Consider the following 26,030-nt stretch of genomic DNA (forward strand, 5'->3'; position numbering starts at 1 on the left):
CTGGGGCAGAGGTGCCTCCTGTTTCCCCCGGGCCCCCAAATCAGGCTGGCAAGGGTATTCAGAGGCAGCAGCCAGGCCCACCTGCCCCAGGCTGGGGGGCCAGGGAGAGACGGGGCTCAGGTGGTCTCAGTGAGTGAGCAGGGCCAAGGTTGGTCCCCAGATCTGTGTGACATTAGAGCTGGTGCTGTCCCCTCGCCAACTTGCAGAGGAGCTGGGCAGGTGCAGTGGGCGTGGGGCCTGGGCCCTTGAGGTGCAGGTCTGGTCTGAGGGGCTCAGACCGGAGACGAAGCCTGACAACAATGGTGACCCACAGGTGTGTTGGGGCTCCAGGGGGTCTGTTGTGGGGCCCTGGGCGAGGGCGACAACCAGTCCTAGCCCAGTTGGGTGGGCAGTACTGGCTGTGGCAGGTGGAGGTCAGAGGTGCCTCCAGAGCCAGGGGTCCCGGCCGGCCTGGCTAAGCCTTTTCCTGGAGGTGGAGGTGACCTGGGAGAGTGGCTCCTCCACGCGTGCCTGCCGGCCGCGGCTCAGAGGGGTAAATAATTGAAGGACAAGCCACACGAACCGGCCTGCGTCACAGGATGCCGTCCCGCGGGGTCCGGTTACGCCCCAGATCCAGATCGCGCTCTGACATCCCTGGCTGGTGAATAATTAAGCTGCCACCCCCTCCGCGGCCGGCCTCCGTCTCCAGGTCCCGTGTCCCAGCCTCCCGTACCGCCTGCTGAGCAGTGGGTGCTGCCTCCGGACCCCAGTGCTCCCCGCCCTGCGAGCACCGCCAGCCTCTGCTCAGCACCTGGGTGCAGCTGCCCATGGCCCCCGAGATGGACCAGTTCTACAGGTCCACCATGGCCATCTACAAGGTGAGCGTGCCTGCAGCCGCCCGGGCCGGAGCGCCCTGTCCCAGGGTGTGGAGCTTGGGCCAGCTCAGGGGGACAGAGGGTGAGTGTGGCTGCGGAATGTTCTGGCGAGAAAGACGTGGGGCCAGGCTGGGCTGAGCGCTGGGCACGGTGGGGACTTCTGGGGGCAGTCACTCACCCCAGCCCCCACCGAGGCTCCCAGGGAGGGGTTTGTCTGCAGTCCCTGGGGAGCAGCAGGCCATGCAGCCCAACGCGGGACGAGGCGGGACGGGGCGGGACGGGGCCCGGCGTGGCTGCAGCTGGCAGCTTCTCCGTCTCTGTCTCTCTGCCTGTCCTTCTCTGTCTGTCGTCTGTCTCTCGTTTCTGAGCCCCTCATTCAACCTTGCTGCTTCACTCCAGGGGGTTGCTGCCATCCCCGCAGACATTTATTGAGCACTGCCTGTGTACAGGACCCTTCCCCATGTAAGCCTCCATCACCCCACCTGTAGAGTTAAAAAATCACCTGGTTGGATAGATGAGAACACTGAAGCCAGAGAGGTCAAACAGCTTGTTCAAGGTCACTGAGGGAGGCAGCGGGGCTGCAGGGATTTGAGTTAAGACCAAAGTTCAAGCCCAGAGTCATCTCTGCCACCCAGAGTGCTCTCCTACTGGCCGGGACTTGGGGTGGCCAGGCTCCCAGAGGGCTCTTTCTGAGGAGGGCAAGCTCTGCCCTTGCCCCTGAGGTGACTTCGGACAGTCTATGTGTCTGGCCCAGTGAGACCCAAACTCAGGCCCGGGTTGAGCTGTGCCCAGCTAGAGTCTGTGACAGACTGGCAGGCTTCAGCCCAGTGGGAGGAAGTGGACTCTCCGAGTGCATTGTCTTGGGAGCGAGGTCCCACCAGCGTAGGTGTGTGAGCAGGATCTGGCCAGGGGTCCCTAGCCTGGAACCAGACCACAGGGAATGGCCTCTGAGGCCCGTACAGGATTCTGGGTGACACTGGGGTCCTCGGCGGGCTCCCTTAGGTTCTGGAGGCTTCTCACTGGGGCCAGGGGTGCCCTGCTCCTGGGGCCCAGCGGCTTGCCTCTGGCCATCATTTTTTCCCGTCCCACTTCCCCCTCCCCTTGCCCTCGGGGTGCAGAGCATCCTGGAGCAGTTCAACCCTGCCCTGGAGAACCTGGTGTACCTGGGGAACAACTACCTGCGGGCCTTCCACGGTGAGTGCGCGGCCGCAGACCCTGCCCCGCCCGCTGCACACAGACGCGCGTGCCTCCACCCATGTTCTCTGCGCACCACGCTGGACAGCCATTCACCATGTCCCAGCAACCCACCCTCTTCCAGGGCTGTGGACAGAGGGTCCCATGCCATCTGTGCCATGGCAGGCTGGGACACACCTGGAGCCAAGTGCCCCCAAACCCTCCCTGCCTTCTAGTTCTTCAGAGTCAAAGTCTGCTTCCCCCGACCAGCAACTGAAGCCCACCCCTCCCCCTCCCCTACTCCGTGCCCCCGACACCTGCGCCCACCCTCCCGATGGGCACACACAGATGCCTGCACCCCCCACCCTGGGACAGGCGCACACCACCCCATGTGCACCTAAGCCAGACCCCACAGTGTCCCCCAGAACACTGTCCTGATGGAGGAAGGGGTCTACAGAAGGGCGGGGCAGCTGGAAGAAGACCGCACCCGTTCCTTCTGCCCACGCAGCCCTGTCGGAGGCGGCCGAGGTGTACTTCAACGCCATACAGAAGATTGGGGAGCAGGCCCTGCAGAGTTCCACGTCACAGATCCTGGGTAAGGGGCTCCGCCTTCCACCATGCCCCCCGTGCCTTTTTGAGCCTGGGGTGCTCTCCTCTTGGCCCCCAAGCCCCACCCCAGGCCTCCTGCTGTCCAGGCTTCCGAGGGATGCTCTGCCTGCCTTCCTGCTGCCTCCCCTCAGGCCCGGGGCTGCCTTGCCCTTCAGCCTTGGGTCCCAGAAGGCATTGCTTTTATAATCTCGCCTTTCCAGGAAGTCCCGCCCTGCCAAAAGCCCAGGCCTGGCAGCCCAGGGCCTGGAGCCTGAGCCCCTCCCCACCACTCCCTGTCTGGCTGGGATAGATGTTAGGACAGGTGCTGCCCGAGTCCCAGAGCCACATGGGAAATCCCAGGACTTTGGTCCAGAAATACAGCCTCAGGCAGGCCCTTCTGGAAGCTTCTGGCAGGAAGAGGGTGGGCAGGGCAGGCTCCCCTCATGAAGCCGCTGTTCTTTGGGTCGATAGGTGAGATCTTGGTGCAGATGTCCGACACCCAGCGACACTTGAACTCTGACCTGGAGGTGGTGGTGAGTATTGGCCTAGGGGATCACCTGCTCGAGTCCCTTCTTGGGGAGGACTTCCTAAGGCCCTAGTGACTCGGCAACAGCAGCCAGGCCAGGCCCTGCTGGGCATGTTTGTCTGCAATGTCTTTTTCCAACCTCCAGCCATCTGGGAGGCAGGTGCCATTTTCCGTCTCCACGTTACAGAGGGGGCACCGAGTCTCAGAGATGCAGCCCCCCTGCCCAAGATCTCAGGGTGAGGGAAGGAGCTAGGAGAGAAAGGGCTGTAGCCCCGGTGCCCCTCCCACCTCCAGCCCTGCCTTCCCCTCTCCCGGAGTGGCCACTGGGCTGACCTGTCCTACCCGTGAGAACAGCCCTTCCAGCACCGGCCACGCACAGAACTAAGTCCTGGCTCTTCAGGGGAGCACTTGTGGGTCCTGCCAACCTGGCAGCGCTCTGGCGTCACCCGCGCCCCAACCACCCTGAAGAGCTGTGCCCACCAGACAGCCTAGCCTTCCCCGTGCCTGCTGTAGTGCTGTCCTCTCAGCCAGAAGCCCCCACCCGTGCTGTCCAGCACAGTTGCTCCCTCCTCCAGGAAGCCTCCCGGGCTCCTAGGCAGGTTCAGTCCTTCTTCCCTCTGGACTCCCGGCAGACATGGCCATCTGTTCTTAGCACGTGGCAGATAAGGAAGTGAGCTTTGCAGCCAGAGCGCCCGCTCCACCAACTACTGGCTTTGTGACCTCGGATGAGCTACGTAACCTTTCTGGGCCTCAGTTTACCTGTCTGTGAAATGGAGACAGCTATAATAACTGTCCTGTAGGATCCTTGGGAGGGTTAGTTGAAATGAATTAGTACATGCCCCCTCACCCTGGCCCCTGGACCCTCTGTGTGTCTCAGCTGCTGTGACAGTTGGAAGTGCAATGTGCCCCCGACTGTGTCCCTGCCACGACTGGGAGCCCTATCAGGACAACGATCTTCTCTCTGGAGCTCCAGGGCCTGGGCTGGGGACTGGCACCGAGCAGGGCTCCACTGCCTGGGAGGAAAGAATGAGCTCTGAAGGGGGGACAGGGTTGGCCGGACGGGAAGGAGAGAGGACCCCCGGCGTGGGCACGAGCCTGGCATCCCTCGGGCAGCCGTGGGCCAGAGGTCGGGAGCCAGGGCAGAGTGGGGGTGGGGGTGGTCACGCAGGGCCTCGGAAGGTTCTGAAGGAAATTTCAACTAATTATGACCGTTCGTGGTTCTCAGGTGTGTGTGAAGGGAACCCCGAAAGTCAGGGTACCCTTTGGACACCCCATTAAATGCTCAGCGGTTTGTTCACCATGTCAAATGGGGACCAGTTTCAGCCGCAGAAACTGTGTATCCACCCACACACCAGGAAGGCGTCTGCGGGCCTGCCTCCCAGACACCCTGCAGGCACATGGCACTGAGCCTGCGCCACCTGCGGAGGCGGCCAGGGGCCTCCTGTCCTTGTGTTTGACGGCTCTCTGTGTCACTCGTGGAACCCCTGGGCTGTGCAGGGACGAGTGTCACCCAGGCCCGCTGTGTAAAAAGAGCTGCCATCTCTGGGCACCAGCGTCTTGGCTGTGACAGCAAAGCAGGGCCCTCGGCCAGAACCCAGAACCGCTCTGGCCCAAGCACAGCCGGGGCCGGCCCCTGACTCATTCATTGGGCAGCTGCTGCCTGCCTTGTGCCAGGCACTGTTGTGGGCGCTGGGGTCCGTCAGGCAGACAGAAACCCTGCCCTGTCCCGGACGGAGCCAGGCCAAACCCAAGGTTAGGCCATGTCATGTGTGTGCAGCAGGTGAAATGCAAAATAGGCCCCAAAGGAAACAGCAGGGAAGGGCATAGGAAGGGCTGGAGGGGTATGATTTTTTTTTAGGTCCTCACTGAGGAAATGTTTATTGATTTTAGAGGGAGAGGAGAGAGAAAGAGAGGGAGAGAAACGTCATTATGAGAGAGAAACGTTGATTGTACGTGCCCTGACCGGAGATCTAACCCGCAACCCAGGCGTGTGCCCCGGACAGGGATCGGACCCACAGCCTTTTGGTGCGTGGGGCGACACGCTGACCCGCTGAGCCTCCTGGCCCGGGTAGGGGCGCACTTTTTCACAGATACTCAGGGGTGGCATCACTAGCAAGGTGACGCTGGGAGAAGAGCCGGAAGGAGGCGAGGAGCCAGGCGGGCTCACGGGGAGGTGCGTCTGCACAGAGGGAACAGCGCGTGGAAGGGCGTGAGGGGCCGTGTGCTGGAGTGAAGACCCGCCACCAACAGGGGCCTCTCCACTCGGGAAGGGGGCATCGTTAGGGGTGCTGAGCAAAGGCCAGGCGGGACCTCACTCGGGTCTGGTTTTTACTGGGAGCTGACATGTAGGTCCGGAAGCATTCGCTGAACACATCAAACCTTAATGGGCCACGATCAGGCAAACCCACCCGTGCACCCACCACCCAGGCCAAGGACTTCTCAGCCTCCCCGGCAGCCCCTCCATGTGCCTCCATCAAAATCACAGCCCCTCCCAAAGTGACCACAGGTATGGCATGTCCTGTGTTCCTTTGTCGTTGATCAAAGCATGTGTCCCTACACACTAGATTTTGGTCTTGCTCTTTTTTTTAAATGTGTGTTTGAATCTCTCAATCTATTGATCCCCCTCCATCCCTCCAACTCTTTCCTTACGTCTCATCGGTTGAAGGCCCTGGGGCCAGCCGATGGCCAGTGTCTGAAGTCTGGATTGCTGATCACACCCTCCTGGCGCAGCCTCGCTCGTGTCCCTGGCCTCCGGCTCCAGAGGCCCAATCACCTCGGATCCTGTCCCTCTGGCGAAACTGGAGGGGGGGTTCAGGGTCACCCGTCAGGAGGCACGTGCCCCCCGCTGCCACGTGCAGCCGTGGAGGCTCAGCGTGTGCAGACGCAGACACAGTCAGACACAGTCAGTCACTGAAAGCTGCTGCTCCGATGCCCTTTCACTCCGATGGGGATATTTCTAGAAGAGTCACCTCTCCTACCCGCCGCCTGTTACCCCGTGACCCAATTCACAGGGGGAAGGTGGGGTAAAGGCCAGGGCCTCCCTTTCTTGTCCTGTCACCTCTGAAGGTGACCAGTGGGCTCTCCTTTTGTAACTAGCACAATTATTGTGGTATGCTGTGCTGTCCTCAGTACCGTAGATTTAAACCTGTTTGATGTGCTTTGGTCTCTGGCAGTCACTGTCTTTATTGGAAGTGGGGAATGTCCTCTGTTTGGGCAGCGAGGCCTCGTCAGCCGGCTCCCAACCCCTTCCGTGCGACCTGGCAGTTCTGACTTCCTGGCTGCCCCGCCTGATGAGACGGCCCCTCCTCGCCCGGGGCCTCTCCCGAGTCTGGGCCCCAGGCGCTTTCGTCGCTGCTGGCTCGGCTGTTTCTGGGTCCTTTCAGTGGCCAGTGCTGTGCGTACACACAGGCATGCATGCGTGCAATACACGTGCCTTCACACTCACGTAGGCACACGTCTGTGCATGTGGATACATGATGACCTGTGCCATGTATTTAAAGATAAAGTACTTATAAATCCATACTGATACTTCCAACTCACATGCAGCCTTGCGGGGTCTTCGCTTCACCCCTCTGTGTTACACCTGGGTCTTTGGTCCACGTCAAGAACCCTCACTCTCCGAGACAGAGAGGAAAATAGTTGGAATAGCCCACGTTCCCCACTGGCCGTACCCCCATCGCTCCAGAACCGTCTCTGAAGGAGGATTAACTCGCTGACTCCACCACCTCCCATGTGTTTTTCGGAAACAGCTCACATGTGTTTCACCTTTGCTGTCCCTGTGCTTGTCCCTCCTTTGAAGTCGTTGTGCTGTGTCTCCTGGGCCAGAGTGCAGAGCTGTCACACGCTTGTCACCCCCTTGAGTGCTCACTGGCCTTCGTTTACAGGCGGTTGCATCTTTAATGTCCAGCGCCTGTCCTTGTCCTGCGGGAAGCTTGTTCTCCAGGGGCCCCCGCGGAAGGGCTCGCATGAGCAGCGGTCTCCGGGTGCCCACGTGGACGTGGTGCTCAGTTACGCCCGGAAGCCAGTTCTGTTGGGTACGGAATCCTTGGCTCCGTCCTCCCTTCCTCGCTTCCTTACTCTTCCCCCCTCCTTCCTTCTTTCTCTTTCCTCTGTGTCTGATGATCTTAAATACGTTTTTATTCTAACATTGAACATTACTTTTCAAAAGTCTTTATTTTTACGTTGTAGATCACTTGCTGTTGGTTTTGCCTAGGTGCTCAACAGACTTTTATCTTCTTCTCAGTTCCAGTAATTCTCCCAGGGTCTGCTGTGATATCGGTCAGAGTGGGTCAGTCTTCTTAGTTATGTGACACGCTCTTTCAAAATCTCATTTCCAATCTTTTGTTTTCAGTTTCAGAAAAAAGCTCTTTCGAATTACAGTTTGTAGAATTTTTTGTTCCCTTTTTTGTATTTCTTCTTCAAAACTGCTATTATCTGTATATTTAATCTTCGTAGCCTATTTTTAATATGTCTCTTCCTCTTGGTTATTTCTACTTTTTTCATTATTTCTTTTTTCCCCTCTACTTCTAAATATTATGATTTAATGTCTGGAGCGAGAATGGAGCCCATGATAGGAGGCCTGCCATACACGTGGTGGTATAAACAGACAGACAGACAGACGTGTAGACAAACGGAGGTTGGTGTGACAGACACACGTACCCACTTCACTAGGATATGATTCACACACCATAACAGTCACCCTTTCAAAGCATATAATTCAGAGGTTTTCGGTGTAGGCACAGTTTTAAAACTATCTCACTATCTAATTTTAGCACATTTTCGTTGCCCTCACCCCCAAAATAACCTCTCCCTATTTCTTTGTTTCTTCTTTATTTGTTTTTTTTATTTTGTACTTCTCCCGAGGCATTCTCTGTTGTGTTATTACTTTGTTGTGTGTTGCCTTCATTACGAAACTTATGTTTTTCTTTTTAAATTTCTTTTTTTATATATTTTTATTCATTTAATTTTAGAGAGACAGGAAAGGGAGGAGAAAGAGAAGGAAACATCAATGTGTGGTTGCCTCTCATATGTCCTCTCCTGGGGACCTGGCCTGTAACCCAGGCATGTGCCCTGACTGGGAATTGAACTGTGATCCTTTGCTTCACAGGCTGGTGCTCAATCCACCGAGCTACACCAGCCAGGGCTTTCTTTTTAAATTTCTAATTCTCGCCCTGGCTGATGTGGTTCAGTGGATTGAACGCAGGCCAGCAAACCAGAGGGTCACTTGTTCGATTCCCAATCAGGGCATGTGCCTGGGTTGTGGGCCAGGCGCCCAGTTGGGAGTGTGCGAGAGGCAGCCACACACTGATGTTTCTCTTTCTTTCTTCTTCCCTTGCCCCCCCTCTAAAATAAATAAGTAAAGTCTTTAAAAAATAAACGTCCAATTCCCTCTTGAATTGTCGCCCATTTCTGAACTTTTCTCAGTCGTGCCCACGTTGTCCCTCCCAGCCCAGCCCCGCCCCACCTTCCTGATGCCGGTTCCCGGCCGACGCCTCTGCCGCCCCTCCGCGGTCTCCAGGGACGCCTTCTCACGGTCACCTTCTGTCAGAGGTTTTCTGTTCCTCAGTTGTAGGTGAAATTAGTTTTTATCGAGGGCAAGTTTTCGTGCGGTAAAATGCCCCGTTTCTAAGTGTTGAGCATGGTCAGTTTCCACCTCGCGTCCACACCGGCAGCCGCCGGCTGGCCAGACAAGGTGTCCGCCGGCCCAGAGAGCTCCCTTGCGCCCTTCTCTGCCCTTTTTCACCCGGAGACACCGCGGTCTCGTTTCTGTCTCTAGAGATGAGTCTAGCCTGTCGTAGAACGTGCCGGGGGTGGATTCGTACGACGCGCGCTTCCCTGCGCCTGCCGCCCATGCTCAGCACGGTGTCTGCACGCGTAATGCGTGGTGTCGCGTGTGCCGGCACTGAGGTGTTTGACCGCTACACGCGCCGTCGTGTGAATAGGCCGCCGCTTGTCTGCCCACTTCTCCATCGGCGGCCAGGGGGCTCCTTCCGGTCCGGGGTTGTTAGACAGAGGCCCGCCGTGAACGTTCCCGTATAAGTCTTTCTGTGGACGCACAGCTTCACTTCTGTGCGGTGAGTGCCCGGGAGCGGAAACCGTGGGTCCACGGGCTGACGCACGTTTGGCTTGGAACCGCCGCGAGCTCTCCGAGGCCCTGGCGCTGGTCCGCACGCCCGCCGGCAGGGCCTGAGAGCGGCCCTCGCCCTGCTGCCTCCTTGCCCACGTTCGCCATCCCTGTTCCGTCTGTCCCAGCACTTCTCGTGGGTGCGGGGCGGTAGGCCTCGCCGGATCACCGATGGCTCTTCATGGGCTTATTGGACTTGGTATAGCTTTTTCATGAGGTGTTTGTTTAGTCTTTTTGTCAGGTTAGTATTGTCGACGGCGATATGTTAGAATTTTTATGATGCCCAATTTGGCAATTTAAAAAAAAAATGGTTTGGGCTTGCCTCCCACCCAAGAAATCTTCGCCTGCCCCCATTGCAGAGATATTTTCCCAGGTTTTCTTGCAGAAGCTCTATACCCCGGGCTTTACCCTCATTTGTGGGATCCAGCTCAGATTTATTTTTGTGTGTGACGTGAGGGGTAGTCGGGGGTTGCTGTCCCAGTACAGGCGTTGGCTGTTCCAGAACCTTTAAAAAGACCCCTTTCCCTATTCACTGGACTTGGCATCTCAGTCAAAAATCGATGTCTCATGCGTGTAGGTCTGTTTATGAACTCTCTACCTTGCTCCATCGATTTCTTTGTCTATCCATTGCCAATACCACACTGTTAATTACTGTAACTTTGTAGTAAGTCTTGCAGTCAAGTAGTCCAAGAACTTTGTTCTTCTCTTTCAAATTGCCCAGTCCATTCGAGGTCCTTTGCATTTCCATATAAGTTAGACAGCCAGCTTGTCAGTGTCTCGAAACGCCTGCTGAGATTTTCATAGGGATTGTATCAATCTGTAAACAGGGTCATCTCAACAGTAGCAAGTCTTCTGACCCCTGAACACGGCAGACCTTCCCGTTTGTTTTTCACAGCGGTGTCTCCTCATGTTCCAAGTAGCAGTCTCGATGTCTTTCGGCAGATTTATTTCTAGGTACCTGGTGTCTCTGAAGCCATCTGTAAGCGGCATGGTAAAACGTCGCTTCCCACTTGTGCGTTGTTCTACCTGCTCTTCGGGGGGGGGGGGGGTTGCTGCAGCTCCTGTGCTGAGAGTCAGATGGCAGCGGAGGAGGAGCTCGGGGCGGGAGGACCAGTGCGCAGGCTGCTGCCGTAGCCTGGGGCAGGCGTGGGGGGCGTGGCAGAGGGGCTGCAGCAGGGCTGCTGGGGAGAAGAGAACAGACCGCATGTGGAACCAGGAAGACTTCTGATGGGTTGGATGTCTGTTGCAAAAGACAGTCCAGGTAACCCCAAGGCTTTAACCTGACCACCTGGAAAGATGGAGTTGCCATTAGCTGAGGCGGGAAACCCGGATGTGGAGTCGTTCAGTGGGTAGAGGGGAGACCAGAGGTCAGCATTGGTCACAATGAATGTGAGATGATGACCAGAAAACCAAGCGGAGAGTGAAATCCTCGGCTATGAGATGGGAGAGACTGAGTTTGGGGGCCAGGCGAGGTCAGGACGGGGCCACACTTGGGAGTCATGAGTATTCGGACTGCGTGAGCTCCTGGGGAGGGAGGTGCTCAGGGACGAGGCCCAAGACCTCAGCTCTGGGTCAGCTCAGCATTAAAGGATCAGGGAGGTGAGGGGGAATCGGCAAAGATGGAGAAGATGCAGCCCGAGGGTGGGGGGTGCAAGGAATACCGGGGGACGGAGCTGGGCTGGAGGCCGAGGAAAGGAGGCTGGATGGTCGCCGTGTCCGGTGATGACGACAGGCGGTGAGTCCCAAGAACTGACTTAGCCCCATGGAGCCTCCACGACTGGGACGGTAGCGTGTGTGTTGGCTTGGTGGGGCATAGCCTGAGTGGGAGCGACCCAAGACCTAATGAGAATGGAGGGGTGGGGGTCGGCGCACAGAGGCAGCGCGTTCACGGGGGTTTCCTGTAGGGACGGTGGAAGGCCTTTTGGAGGTGCTGGGGTAACTCCATACCTGGAGCGCAGGGCCTGCAGTGCCTGTTCTCACCTGCGGAGCGGTCCTCAGCTTCTGCACCAAGGGGCTTAGAGGACGAGCAGTGAAGAGCGTGCTGGGAGGCGGAGCCGGCGAGGGCGGGTCTGTTCCGACCTGCTGGGCCTTCCCCAGCCTGCGTGACTTCCTTATTCCAGAAGCCACCTGCCAGTTATTGACAGTCCCTCCGCAGCAAGAGCTCAGAGTCCACTTCCCGCATCGTCCTCTTCATGCCCCACTTAGGAGCCTGCCGAGGACGTTCCATGAACCCAGGGGTGCCTAGGCCTCCCGTTTGGGGCTGCCTGGGCCACGTCCGCTCCCTGTCTGCAATCGCAGCCAGGCTGTGGCAGTGGGGAGCACTGTAATCCCGCTGCCCTGCTGTGACGCGCAGTTCCATGGTGGGACGCGTGTCATGGGGGGCCACAAGTCGGAGTGACGTACATAAGGGAAGGCAGCTAGCTCGACAGGAGTTTTTTCTGGCAAGAGGACTAGGAGGAAGCAGACAGAGGGACGGGGTTGGGGGAAGCCCTCAGTTTGTCGGCTGCCAGTAGTCTAGGGTCGCAAGCAAAGCCTCCCGCATCAGGGCCTCCCAGGGCTCGCCGCTGGGCCAGCTGTCACCCCTGGCTGCCCTGCCCACCTTCGTGACAGCAGGCCAGCTCCACAGCAATGCAGGCGTTGCGGGCACGTCCATTCTGTTGACTTTGTGCCCTTCGGACGTTCTCTGCGGCCTTCAGGGTGGTTCGGGTCTGTCCCTCCAGGCACCAGCCACCCTCCATATTCCTGCTCAGGTGGCGGGTGTGCCGGGGCTTTGACGCCCTGCCCCAGCCCCGAGGCTCCCAGGCGCCTCATTGTTTCGGGCAGTTTCGAAGGAGCCCACATTCTGTGTTGAGGCATAAGTCGAACTGTGTCTTCAGAGGGAGGCTGGCCAACGGGGGGGGGGGGGGCGCCTCCTTTCTGGGAGGCGTGGCCAGTCCTGGGGAGAACGCACTCAAGCTCCCTGAGAGGCCAGCAGTTATCAAGGCTTCAGAAACAATTGTCGGAGAAGAACTTACAGTTCAGAACTTCTGCATGCACTGGTTCTCTCTGCATCCGGGGATTACCAGCACTCCTTTCCTGGGCGATGCCTGAGCCTCCGGGGCAGAGCTCCCGGGGGACAGTGCGGGGACCCCACAGCAGGGGTAGGGCCCAAGCAGAGGTGGAGGGTCCCCAGAGGTGGGCGTGGCAGTGGGGTGAGAGACACTCCCTCCTCTTTGCGCCTTGTGCAATCTGAACTCAAGGGCAAAGAGGGCAATGCAGAGTGACCCAGGGAATGCCAATGGGGACACATAGGGAATGTGCCGGGTGACCGCTGAGGCCCACAGAGTCAAAGCTCATCAGGTTGTTAAGGCTGGACCTTAGAGGGCATCTGGCCAAAGCTTCACTATTACAGATGGGGAAACTGAGGCCCAGAGAGGAGCGCAACTTGTCCAAAGTCACAAAGCAAATTGGAGACACAGCCAGAGCCAGGACCTGGCTCCCCTGAGACTGAGCTCAGTGGCCTTCCCTGGCGTCCTGGCCCCCCAAATGGTCCCACCTCTCCCCTGTCATGGGAACATGTTGCCCCAGAGCTAATGCTCCCATAGTTCGGAGCTCTTTTGTGGGCCCAGCCCTGCCCTCAGTGCCAGGGACACAGAGATGGGTGAGACTGGGCACATGGCCACCGTGCTCAAGGCTCAGACAAAGGGGCCAAGCAGGGGCCCAGCAGAAAACCCTGCCCTGTGGAGGGACAGTGAGCACGTGTGTGCACACTCCAGAAACCAGATGGCTGAGCAAGGACCCTGCCTGGGGAAGTCGGGCTGGTGGGTGCTTGAGGATGGCGGGAATCTGGGCACAGCAAGCAGCGTCACTGAGGTTGTCTCAAGTGAGGTTCTGCACTGCATTGCGTGATTAACCATTTAGTCTTTCCTTCAACCAGGTGCTCTTATTATGCTCGTTTCTCTGGTGATTGGGCAGGTGCCTGGCGCATTAGCATATTGTGGGCACTGTATTCCAGTGGGCAGTGCAAGGGATGCCGGGGCCTGGAAGGGCCGCCCTGATCACCCCTGCCCTGCACTCCACGCAGGTGCAGACATTCCACGGAGACCTGCTGCAGCACATGGAGAAGAACACCAAGCTGGACATGCAGTTCATCAAAGTGAGTCTGGCCTCCGCACTGGGCCCCCTGCCAGTCACAGGCAGGCCACCTCTTCCTGTTTGACGCAGGGGCACATAGAGGTCGACGCTGGGCACTGGTCGGCCCCAGGTTATGGACACAGCACGTTCCTGGTTGAGCCCCCCTGCCCCTGTCCAGCGCTCTGACCCATGGGCCAGGCATCTCCAGCTTCTGACGTGGGGGTCTCCCTCCTCCCCCTGCCCCACCCAAGGACAGCCGCCAGCACTACGAGATCGAGTACCGCCACCGAGCTGCCAACTTGGAGAAGTGCATGTCCGAGCTGTGGCGCATGGAGCGGAAGAGGGACAAGAACGTGCGGGAGATGAAGGTGCGAGGGCGGGGACATGACTGGCCTTGGGGAGGGGCCCTCCGGCACCCCCTGAGCTCCTGCAGCCAGCCCCAGGCAGGGTGGGAGTCACTGATCTCAGGGACACCCTATGCAGGGCCCCTCCCCTGTCACTCTCCAGCCCTCCCCAGATGTCCCAGACCCCCTCCAAAACCCTAGCACCTCTCTTGCTTCCCCACTTCACTGAGCGAACCTGAGACCATCAGTCATGTGCTCCTGAACCTGGTAGCAAAGGGAGGGACCCTCCCGCAGTCCCAACATCCTTCTCGGCCCTGCAGCCCAGGCCGTGCCATCCTGCCCATGGGGGCTGAGGCCAGCCCTGCTCCCTCCCGCCCATCCCCCGCCCATCCCTGGCCTCTGTCTCCAAGACCTCCATCTCCCTCCCTCTCTTCTCTTCTGGCTGCTTTGACAAGCCCATGTCTCTTTTCAGAATCTTCCCTCCCAAGTACGGGGTGGCGGGGGGCGGGGGTGTTATTGAACAACTCATTTGCACTTTCATTAAACCAACCTCCCTGGGCCCCACCTCTGGGCTGGGCCCTGAGCTGGGTGCTGGGGACAAAGGGATGGCTCACACACCACCAGTCCTGCCTGGGAGGGACACAGCCGAGCTCATGAGGATGAAGCCGCCCCTGAGACGACAGGCCTGGGAGCCAGGACAGCCTGGGTGTTCAGGGGAGGCCTCCAGGAGGAGGCGGCTGGGTCAGGAAGGACGGGGAGGCTGCGCCCGCGCCCTGCCTCCAGCCAGACCCCTGTTCCCAGGAGAGCGTGAACCGGCTGCACGCGCAGATGCAGGCCTTCGTGTCCGAGAGCCAGCGGGCGGCCGAGCTGGAAGAGAGGCGGCGCTACCGGTTCCTGGCGGAGAAGCACCTGCTGCTCTCCAACACCTTCCTGCAGTTTTTTGGTCGGGTGAGTGGCGGCGGCGGGGGAGCCCCTGGGGCCGGAGCCAGCGGGGGTTCCCTTCTTCCCCCTTCCTTCTTTCTCCCTCCGGTCGGTTTCATTTTATTTACTCACTTTCCGTCTGTCTCTTCGTTTATTCATTTCTGCGTTTACTTGTATCATCAGAGAGTCATTATTCACTCATGATTCTGTTTATTCTCACGTTCACTCACTAACTGGTGCACTTGTTTATTCCGCGTGAACCATCTACCGTGGTCATTCCTGCTGGCGCGCCCTCACCGTTCAGAAATTCATCGAGTCACGGGTCCGCTCAGTTTCCGTGGGTTCATTTTTTGTGTGATTTGGATCCTCCCGGTGCGTGCTGTTCTTTTTGCTGGGCCGGTCGGGTTTCTCCACGTCCTGCTGTCTTTCCGTGGGGTTGCTTGCTGTGTTCCGCGCGTGCCGTGTGGCGCAGTGGGGTTCACGGCCGTCAGACCTGCTCTGCAGATGGGGCCACGCGGGCACCCCCTGCGCCTGGTGACCAGTCCGGTGCTTCCAGCTCCACCCGCCCGGGTCAGCGTGCCCTTCCCACTCCCTCTTCTCTTGTCTTTGTCTGCAGTGTGTTTCTGTCACTGAAGCGCTGCTCTGATTATATTTTGGACTTTGACATCTGTCCTCCAATGGAGGACCTCGGCCTGTTCCGTGTAACCGAGCAGCCGAGACACCTGTCTACTCCTGTTGGCTGACTGCCTCAACTGTGCTTTCTCCGTCCTTTCCTCTTTTTCTCCCGTTCTTGTTTTGGTCAGTCTGGTTGGGTTACTGTACCTTCCCCTTCACTCACCTGGAAAGTCTCCTGTTCTGTTACTCGTGACGGCCTCACTTTGCGACCCTCATAACCACAGGTGTTTATTATCTTTCCCATGCTGACCCTCCCACCGCTGCTGGGTCCATTGCTCCCCACTTCGCGAGACGACACCCGGAGGACTGTCCCGCCCTCCCTGGCACTCTAAGAGGAGGCCTTGGGGAAGGCTCCTCCCATGACCCCCAAACCCCACCTCTCCGTGTGCCGGGAACCTTCAGGGCCCCGAATTCCAGGCCCTCCCTGGCTCCCCGGCTCCCTCTTTGCAGCACGGCCCTGCTCTTGCAAGAAGCTTCACGCGGGTTCTGCTTGTTGCCCGGCCCGCACCCCCCAACACGCCCCCACGCAGGGGACCAGGTGCCCCGCTCACCCTCCTGTCACTCCTCTTCACCACCCACTGTCCCGAGGTCTCCACTTGACTAACTGGTGCGGCCAGAGCATTTCAGCAGCTCTTCCCGTGGATTCGCCCTTTCCCTCGGGTCCGAGATGCGTTCTTGTTCCCGGTGCCGCCGCCGCCGGCCTCCTCCCTGTTGAGCGCCAGGCTGTTTCTCTCTGGGCGCCAGGGGTTTTCTCGGGAACCCGTCCGGGCAGCAGGTGAGCCTGTCGGCACCTTTCAGTCTGCGGGCTCAGGTCTTCCTCAGGTCAGCGGAGCCGTCTTCTCTTCCGTTTCTTTTCTTTTTAAAAATTTTTAAAGATTTTATTTATTTATTTAGAGAGGGGCGGGGAGGGAGAAAGAGGGGTGGAGGTGTGGTTGCCTCTTGCACGTTCCCTACTAGGCACCTGGCCTGCAACCCAGGCTTGTGCCTTGACTGGGAATTGAACCAGCGACCCTTTGGTTCCCAGGCCAGCACTCAGTCCACTGAGTCGCACCAGCCAGGGCCTTACTCATTTCTTTAATCAGTGATACATGTCCGCCATCGTCCCTTTCCTTCCTTCCATCGTTTGGGCTCCGCATCGCGGACCTCTCCCCTCACCTTACCCTTGCCCCGTGTGTTGAGACGCGTGTCCCCTCTCTGTGTCAGACCGCTGGTCCTGTTCTCCACAGGACCGTCCTGCCTGTTTCCTCTGCTCAATTTTACGTCTTACAGTCCTGCTCTGTCTGGGTAAGAAGGTCTTTCTTATGCAGCAAGCACGCTCACCAAGTTCTTGTTAAGCTCCCTTCCCCCTTCCGGCCAATGTGGTCTGCTGGGCCCTCCTCCAGGACCAGGTCCCCAGGTGTCCTGTTTCTTTCCCTTGCCCCCTCGTGGTCCCGCCCCCACTCCGGGGGAGGTGAACGGCACGGGCTCAGCAGTGCCCGCCAAGGCCCCAGGTCTTCCCCCACGTGCTCTGTCTCGAGCAGCCTGGGGGACAGAGACCCACGGCAGGCAGGCCGCTGGGGGCGTCGTGCTGGCTGTGCTCTGCTCTCCAGCCAAACATGCGCTGCAGGCTGTTCACCTGGAGGAGGGGCGCCTTGTCTTCATTTTCTTTTTTGACTGCTTTGCATAAAGAGGCCGTGTGCTCACCAAATGCATGCCTACCAGGCTCTGTCCATGGGGGGGGGTACCTCTCTCTAAATTACAGAACGGTGCCTCATGGGTCAGCGGCGGCCCAGCCTGTGGACCCGGAACTCGGGAAGGCCAGCAGCCCCTCCCAGGCCACACTCAGGAGGGACACTGGGTGTTGTCCCACCCATGTGTCCCTGTGGGCTTCGCCACTTGGACCCCGAGTCCCAGTCCTTGCCTGCGCCTCTGCCAGCCAGCAGTGGTCCAGGCTGTGTCCCACCCTTTTTCTGTAAGGGTCCCACAGGGGCCACACCTCACAGTCACCCCTCCGGTGGTAGACTCACCTGCCTGCCTGCCTGGACTAGCTGTTGACTTCTCGAGAGAGGCTGCTGATGGGATGTGCAGGAGGAGGGCCAGGGACGTTAGGACAGCATCGCTCACAGATCGGTGACTTTGCCCCTGAGTTCCCCAGCGTGGCCACCTCCCCACTGGTACTTGTTCCCGCCTCTCTCTCTGACTGTAGCCGCCCTGGTGGCTGCGATGCGCTGTCTCACCGTGGGTTGCACTCATTTCCCTGACGATGGGTGATGCTGAACAACTCTCATAGGCCGACTGTCCCTGCGTGTATCTTCTTTGAAAGGAAATTCCTTCCCGCCTGTGTCCTAACAGCGAACTGCCCACATTAAGAAGAAAGCGGCTGCTCGGTTGGGCGATCTGGGTGGGGTGGGGTGTGGGCTGAATGAGCCTGACTTCCTGGAGGGGCAGGAACAGGCGGTGTCCGACCCCCTGGGCTTTAGGACATACGAGCTCTAATTCCTAAGATAACTAACTGTCAATATTTATATAAATGCTCTGGTACTGTAGCAGAATGCACAGGCTTTGGAACAGGATTTAAAGAACTGTAACTCCTGGCCGAGGAAGGCAGCCTTCTTCTCACGGTCCGCAGTCATCGCCCTGGCTCCGCCCAGGTCTGGTCCAGGCTCCGCCCCCCTCCCGCTGCTGCGTCTCTGGGCTCCCACTCAGACTGCAGTCCCAGGACAAATCCCTACGAGTGGGATTTGTGAGTCCACGAGGCGTGGGCTGTACCGGTTCCCACTTCTGCCAGCAGTGGGTGGGGGTCCCGGCCCCCTTGACAGTGGCTGAGCTAACTTTCTGCTCTCTGCCGACCAGAAGGGCGGGCGCGGCACCTCGGTGCAGTGTTTGCTGGTGCTGGTCTCCCACGCTCGGCCGCCCTGTCTTCACGTTTTAGAGCCACTGGCTGCGCCCCTTTCAGCTCCGTGTCAGCGTCTTCCCCTCCACTTTCCCCATTAATTCGTAGGAGCTTTTTGTATGTTACTGAAATTAACCCTTCCTGGGTAACGAGTTGCAAATATTTTTTCCAGTTTGTCATTTAGCATTTGACTTTGTTTATTGTTGGTTTTGCCACTTAAAAAATATATTTTTAAAGATTTTGTTTTCAGAGAGGGGGGAAGGGAGGGAGAAAGAGAGAAACATCAATGTGCGATTGTCTCTCACGCGCCCCCTACTGGGGACCTGGCCTGCCACCCAGGTACATGTCCTGACTGGGAATTGAACGGATGGCCTCTCCATCCACAGGCTGGCGCTCAATCTACTGAACCACACTGGCCAGAGCTAAAAACATATATTTTTATTTATTGATCAGTCTTTTTTGTTTTTTAGTTTATGGGGTTCGCATCATGATTAAAAAGGCTTTTCCACTCCACACATGCTGTTAAAATTCTCCCGTGGTCTTCTCCGCGGCTGTGAACGTCCGTTGGACCGCGCTCCTGCCCAGGCAGGCGCTGCCCTGGGGCAGGGCTGAGGGAAGCCCGTGAGTCCGAGCGCTGTCCAGGCGGGACTCGGTGCTGCAGCCATCACTCCCAGAACCCACACCAAAAAAAAAACCCTTTTAAAATATGGTTTGAGGAACCTACTGGCCTCACTTTGCTCGCTGCCCCTGAAACACGCTCTCGGACGATGTTCGTCAGGTGTTTTGCTCATCATTTATGTGGGGCAACAGAGCGACCCTGGTGACCACCCGGACTAGTCACACCTGTGATGCTTGGAGCCTTTTTTGCTGCCCGAGATCACAGTGAGGTCTTGGTCAGCCAGCCTGGGAGGGAGAAGGGAGCAATCACTGAGGGGCAGGCACAGGCAGCCTCCGGGGCAGCCCGTGGCGGGCCGCACTCTGTGCCCAGGTGCGGGACCTCGGCGCTCGGGGGCCACCGTGGCCCTCCGCACCTTCTGCCTCCCGGGGCTGCTCTGAGGGCCGGGCAAGGCAGGGAAGCCTTTAGCTGGGCCCAGCGCGGGGTGGACACTCAACTGAGGGCAGCTTTCATTATTCCTAAGGTGACAGTCTTGAGCTTGGCTTCCGGGGCAGGGGATGTTTGGAAAAGAGGAGAGACCTTTCTAACAGGAGAGCAGTGTTTTGATTGGACCTGGGAGTTAATGGATGGAAGTGACTGACTGAGGGACGACACAGATCATACCATTGGAAAAAGTGGTAATGCCGATCACAGTTCTGCGGGGCCACACAGGGGAGCGCCAGAGGCCAGTCCAGGGCTGGAGGAGGGACGTCGCGTCCCAGACACCCATCACGGTTTTCGTGGAAGGGAGGGGCAGAGCAGGGTGGGCATGTTGAAGCAGGTTTTGGGTGGCCAGTTTGAGGGACCTCAGTGGGCTCCGTGCTCCAGGGCTGACTCAGGGCCAGGAAAGGACCTGCTGTCTTGACCTGCGAGTCAGAGGAAGGGGCAGGGACGCGGGTTTGGATTGGTTGGTTTGCATACAACAGACACATTCAGGGGCAAGTGTTTGCTGTCCTTAGGAATTACCTAGGCTCCGGGAGGTCAATAATAAAACGCAGAAACTTAAAACCATGATTAACATTCAGCGCAGGTCTGACACTTAAAGCCCTCCCACCCCAAGTTGGTATGGTCAGCTGCTCAGCTGGCACCCTTGAAGGCCTATAAGCAGAGTCAGAGGCCAGGGTATTGGGGATACTAGAAAGGGGGTGCTTATGTAGACTATAGGGATGCACTGGGAAAAGTGTATTTGAAAGTTTTTTTTAGAACACTACTCCAACTGCCTTAAACAGTGAAGGTGCTTAGTATTTTAGTTGCTGGGCAGTTCAAGGGTTTCAGGACTGGCGGGATCCAGGAGCACACAAGATGTCATCAGAAATTTGCCATTGTCTGTTGCTTAGTTGTAGTTTTCTGTGTTGGCTTCACACTGCCTCTTTAGCAAACCCCATGAGGTGAAAGAATATATTTTTCCAGATTGTTCCAGGGTAAGTACTAGGATTGGATTCTTTGGTCACAGTTTTGGGTAAGTGCCATCCCTCCTGAGTCCATCACTGCAGCCAGGAGGATGGTGTAACCTGAGTGGCCAGCTGAGGTTCGAGGAGTGGCCCTGTGTGGGGGCAGAGGGAGCTACTGAGGAACCAAGTAGCCTTTGACAAAAAGGGGGTGGGCTGACGGTGGGTGAATCCCCAAGGGACACCACCATCTTCCTAGCTCCTAATAGCTAGAAAATCTCCTTCCTCCGCTTGCAGGGCCCGAATCCCCAGGGCTAGGGGCACTTTTGAGTCCCAGAATCTGGGGGCTGCTCAGATCTGGGCAGGCGACCTCTGCGTTCTTGCCCCACCAGGCCCGGGGAATGCTCCAGAACCGCGTGCTGCTGTGGAAGGAACAGTCAGAAGCCAGCCGCAGCCCGTCGCGTGCCCACTCGCCAGGCCTGCTGGGCCCAGTGCTGGGGCCGCCCTACCCCTCGGGCCGCCTGACGCCCACCCGCCTGGACATGGTGAGGCCTTGGGCGCCCCCGCCGCTATTCGCGCCGCCACTTGTGCCCCCACCGCTATTTGAGCCGCCACTTGCGCCCCCGCCACCATTTGTGCCCTCGCCACCATTCGTGCCCCCGCTGTCCCGGGCACCCTCTGTGGGGCCCTGGGGCCTGAGGCCCTCCGTTCGGAGCCTCCATCCCCCCAGTGTGCCGCTCTACGCAGCGCCCCCCAGCTGGCCCTACCGCCCTGGCGCGGCCTCTGCGCCCCCCTGGTGGTTCGGTGGTCGCAGGCCAGTGAACCCCTACGCCGACTTCTGGGACTGGGGGTGGGGGCTGGACTAGGGCGCTCGGTCCCTCCCCTCCCCGCCCCACCCTCCCCTGCCCGTCTCCCCTCGCAGCCCCAGAGGCCTCTGGGAGAGTTCGGCTCCCCGCGCAGCCGGCAGGGCTCCGGCTCCGGCTCCTACGGCCCCGAGCCCACCGAGGCGAGGACCACGTCCCAGCTGGAGCCAGACCGCCGGTCCCTGCCCAGGACGCCGTCTGCCTGTGAGTGGCCCCGGCAACTGGAGCTCAGAGGGAGGGCCGGGGACTCTGGATGAGGGTCCGGGACCGAGGACAGGACCAGAGGGTGCGCTGCAGCCGTAGGTAGTGCGGGCAGACGCGCGGGAGAACTTCCCACCCACGTGCTGCGCCATTCTCCCAATTCCGCAGCCTCGCTCTACACCAGTGGTGCCCAGCGCTCGCGCTCCAACTCCTTCGGGGAGCGCCCGGGCGGGGCAAGCGGCGGGGGCGGCGGCAGCGGGGGCACCCGGAGAGTCCGCGCCCTCGTCTCCCACTCGGAGGGCGCCAACCACACGCTGTTGCGCTTCTCGGCCGGAGATGTCGTGGAGGTGCTGGTGCCTGAGGCCCAGAACGGCTGGCTCTACGGCAAGCTGGAGGGCTCATCCACGTGAGTAGGAGCCGGGAGGCGCAGGGCGGGCTGGAAGGAGGACCCGCAGGCCTGAACTTCAACCCCGACTGAGGCGTCTTCTGCTTCCCCGCAGCCCCGGCCACCTCTCCCCTTCTCCCTCCCACTGCCGTCTCATGTCCCTCATCCACTCAGTGCGAGTAGGAAGCGCCGCCTTGCCGAGCTCGGGGCGGGTGGTACAGAACAGGGAGTGGGAAACCTCGTTACTTGCGTACCGCCATGCACCGGGCACCGGGAGGGATGGGGCAGCGCCCCGCCCCCCTCCTCCCGGCCCTGCCCCAGGGGAGTCAGCCAAAGCCAAGCCTGATGGAGGGACGGGCAGGCCGCCCCAGGCCACCGGGAGGCAGCGCTGGGACCTTGCAGGCTCTGCCCACAGCCCTGCGTGGTGGAAACCCCTGAAGAGCCTAAACTGGCCTGTTTCCAACACTGCGAGTGGACGGGAATGGAGAGTGCGTTGTGGTCACCAGCAAGCCTGGGGGGCGGAGAGCCGGGGTTGGCGGCCGAAAGGGGAGTGAGTGGAGATCACTCTTTCTGCTGGAGGAAAAGGGGGAGGCGGGAGTCTGCCGGAGCCAGGCAGCGCCTCCCCCGCCCCCGCAGGGCTTCATGGACAGGAAACATTGGTGGGGCCCACTCCCACTCCTGCTAGTGGAGAAGGAATGAAGGAGAGGAGCAGGGGCGTGAATGAGCGATGCACAGAGGGCAGAGTCCCCGCATGCGAGGGGGCCATGTGGGTTGGGGATGGCGGACAGGAGGACAGAGGAGAGGATGGTCTTGGGTGGGGGTGCATGCTCGTGCGAGTGGGCGGGCAGGTGAGTGGATGGGTGGTTGGGGACGTAGGAGGTGCAGATGGGGGGGCAACGCATAAGCTGATGGGTGACTAGAGTGGCTTGGTCGGTGGCGGCAGGCAGTGAGCAGCTGGTGATGGACAGAGTAGTGGGTCCACAGTGGAGCAGTGGCCCATGGGTGGTTGCCCACGTGGATCATGGATGGCTGAGTGGACGGACCCATGGTGGCGTGGACAAGATGATACAGTGAGGCACAGAGGTGTGTGGATAGCTGAGTGGATGGCGGGAACTACATGGACCAGGAGTGGAAGGGAGGATGGGCTGGGGGGGGCAGAGGCTCAGGGCAGGAATGGCAGAAACCCCTGTTTTGCAAAGGACAGCAGGGTGCCGCCCCCAACAGGAGTGTTCCAAGCTTTCTGGGGACCCGGATAAGTGAAATCTAGCCCCCGGCTCCCCGACCACACTCCTGGGACTTCGTCACCTCTCCCGTGGCCCATAGGTCAGGGGAACTTGCGATGACAAGTCTTAGCCTAGGCGGCAGGTCTTGGTGAAAACACAGTCGGCAGGACTGTAGTGGTCCCCTTCCCTCGGCTGGGGTCGGAGTAGATCCCGTCCCCTCCACGTGAGGGCGCTGTGACTGGGCCCTGGTGTCCGAGGCGGGGGCTTTTCGGAGGATGTTCGCCCAGTTCTGCCCAAATCTGGCGGGTTCTCTGGAGCCTGAAAAGACGCAGGGATATGGATCGTACTGCCTCTCCCTCAACCCCGGCCGCTTGCAGCTGCGGTGACCAGCTTCCAGCCAGGCAGAGGCCCCAGAAGCAGGGTACCCGGGACCCCAGGACCAAGGGCAGCAGCTGGGTTGAGAGGGGAAATGCACTGGCTTGGGAGTCAGGCCCCCGGTCCCGGGCACCTCTCCCTCTGGCCTCCTGCTGTTGCCTGCGGACCCTGCCCTTCGCTGTCACCCTGGTGGGCATGTCTGTGGGTCCATCTTCCTGCCAGGCTGGGAGCCTCTTGGGAGCCACAGGACTGGATCTGGCTTTCGGGGCCCCAGCAGGCGGGTGCCGAGTGAGCAGGGGCTGAAGTGGCGGCCCCAGACCTGGGACACACCGCTTTCCTCCTCGGGCCTCCAGACCCTCCTCTTAAGGAGCCCCAGCCCCTGGTGGAACATGAGGCTGGATTGGTGGCCTTGGACACCGAGAAAGGCCTCCTTCAAGGGATTAAAAGAGTCCTTCTCGGCAAAGCCCCAGAGGCCCCCCCTCCCCTTACACGTGGTGTGGGGCCCCTGCTGGTGGGCTTCTCGCTGAGGGACCCTCTGCTTCCGCCCCACAGGAGCGGCTGGTTCCCTGAGGCCTATGTGAAGCCATTGGAGGAGGTGCCCGTGAACCCCATGAATGTCTTGAATCCTGTGACCTCCATGAACCCCATGAACGCCTTGAACCCGGTGACCTCCATGAACCCCATGAACGCCTTGAACCCAGTGACCTCCATGAACCCCATGAACGCCTTGAACCCAGTGACCTCCATGAACCCCATGAACGCCTTGAACCCAGTGACCTCCATGAACCCCATGAACGCCTTGAACCCAGTGACCTCCATGAACCCCATGAGCCCCATGAATGAGCTACCTTCCAGGTACCTGGGTGGTAGAGTTGGGGCAGGGGTGGGGACTCCAGTGGGGGTGGTCCCCCGACCTGGAGGGCATCTGTGAGTGGCAGTCCTGAGTGGGCCCCGCCCCCATTGGCTGCTGGAGAAAGGGTCCCCCCTGTCACCCCGGTGCGGACGAGCTGACTCCTCCCGCCTGTTCTCCGGACTCAGGTCCTATCCGCTCCGGGGCAGCCACAGTCTAGACGACCTCCTGGACCGGCCAGGCAGCCCCACGGCGCCCTCAGAGTGCTGGGACGGCCGGCCCCGCTCCCGGACCCCCAGCCGCGCCCCCAGCCCCGCACCCACACCCTTGCCGGGCAGCCGCCGCAGTAGCATGGGCAGCATGGGGGTGGCCAGCGACGTCAAGGTGAGCCCTCTCCCCTGGGCTACCTCAGCCCTGGGGTCGGCCGGTGGGCAGGGAGACCGGAGACCAGGTAACCCTCTCCGCTTTGCCACTGTGCCTGGTGGGGGCCCTGCACCCACCGCAGTCCTCCCAGCTGTGCAGGGCAGGGTGGGTGGGCCTCTGCCTTGGGTGGTAGGTGGGGGACGTGTTCACCTCAGGACCTAGAGCCCCGGGGGTCCTGCTGGGAGCCCTGGGAGGGGCCTGTGCTCCCTGCTTCCTGAGGGAATGCCCACCCAGGGGCCTGAGGTTGAGCCTGGGCTGGGGGGGTGGGATTGAGGGGGGCACAGGGAACACCTCCCCATGGGGTCCCCCCAGCCTTGTCTGGGGGCCCTGGCTGGCCCTGGAGGTGGCGTTCTGGCCCAGAAGCTTCTCGAGTCTGAAACCCATGAAAGTCTGGGCTTCAGGACACCGGGGCCACACGTCCCAGGAGCCTGGCACCGCAGGGACCTCTAGTCCAGTCCTCTGCCCCCCTAGGAGAGGGGGCGGGAGGGGCAGGAGCTTGCTTGTCCCCCCCCAAACTTGGCCCTCCCTGCTCCCACCGCAGAAACTCATGTCCTGGGAGCAGCACCCGCCAGAGCTCTTCCCTCCGTGAGTCCTGGGGCGGGACGCGATGGGGAGGGGTGGGGGGGGGACCAGACAGAAGGGGGGCTCAGGGCCAGGGGCCATGCTCAGTGGAGGGAGGTAACTCGGAGGCAAAGATGAGCGGAGGTGACGTGCTGTGGACAGGAGGCGGGGTGGACACCTGGCTCAGGGGGCCAGCTGGAGACGTGGGCCCTCTGCTTGACCTCCTCCCACAGGGGCACAAACCCCTTTGCCACCGTCAAGCTGCGGCCCACTGTCACCAATGACCGCTCTGCGCCCCTCATCCGCTGAGGTGCCTTCCTCCACCGGGTGTGAGGTCGCCCCGCCCCCTGCCCAGGGGCTGCCCGGAGCTGGCCCAGGCTGCAGCAGCGGCTGAGGTGGCAGCAGCAGCAGTGGATCCAGAAGCTGGGGCCCTGACACTGAGGGTGGCGCCCTTCCCTTGTCTGTGACCCCAGCCTGAGCAGCCCCAGGGGCCCTGGTGCAGGGTCTGGGGCCTTCCAAATAAAGCTGGCAGAGTGGGGGGCCGAGCCTTCCTTCCCCTCCTGCCTCAGGGGCCCCGGGACTCTCCCTGGGGGCCTGCCTCACGCCCCCACCTCTCTCCCCTTCCCCACCACAGCGGGCGGAGTCCCTCACACTCCCCTCCTCCGCCCCATACCCATCCCATTGGACTTTTGTAAACAATGAGAAATAAAGCAAGTGGACGTGGCAATGGAACTGGTGGTCTCTGATTTGGGGGACTGGGTGGGATGGGGGTGGAGCGCTCCTGCTGGAGAACGGGGTCGGGGTCGGGAGCTCCTGAAGGTCCCTGGCAGGTGCCCGGGAGGCGTCACTTGCTCTAGCCCTTCACAACCCTCATTTCAAGCAAGTCTTTAGGTTCACCCTAAACCCCTCACCTCTG

At 59.9% G+C, this 26,030-nt stretch overlaps 1 protein-coding gene across 2 annotated transcripts; it reads left to right on the top strand.

The window, feature by feature from the left end:
* On the top strand, positions 1 to 25,835 carry BAIAP2L2 (BAR/IMD domain containing adaptor protein 2 like 2). Of its 2 annotated transcripts, none has more exons than XM_037160282.2 (14): positions 1 to 857; positions 1,973 to 2,048; positions 2,536 to 2,622; positions 3,087 to 3,148; positions 13,329 to 13,400; positions 13,630 to 13,746; positions 14,524 to 14,670; positions 20,626 to 20,778; positions 21,156 to 21,300; positions 21,466 to 21,703; positions 23,833 to 24,135; positions 24,319 to 24,514; positions 25,095 to 25,138; positions 25,348 to 25,835. In XM_037160282.2, the coding sequence occupies exons 1-14, from the start codon at positions 807 to 809 to the stop codon at positions 25,421 to 25,423; spliced, it is 1,767 nt and encodes a 588-aa protein (XP_037016177.2). In that variant the 5' UTR covers positions 1 to 806; the 3' UTR covers positions 25,424 to 25,835. The 2 variants fall into 2 exon arrangements, with proteins under 2 accessions (XP_037016177.2, XP_037016178.2); XM_037160283.2 differs by having other exon boundaries at positions 822 to 857; positions 1,254 to 2,048.
* Positions 25,836 to 26,030: the final 195 nt, after the last annotated feature.

This window comes from Artibeus jamaicensis, unplaced genomic scaffold (genome assembly GCF_021234435.1).
Source record: "Artibeus jamaicensis isolate MK-2021 breed Jamaican fruit bat unplaced genomic scaffold, CSHL_Jam_final contig_233, whole genome shotgun sequence".
NCBI lineage: Eukaryota > Metazoa > Chordata > Mammalia > Chiroptera > Phyllostomidae > Artibeus > Artibeus jamaicensis.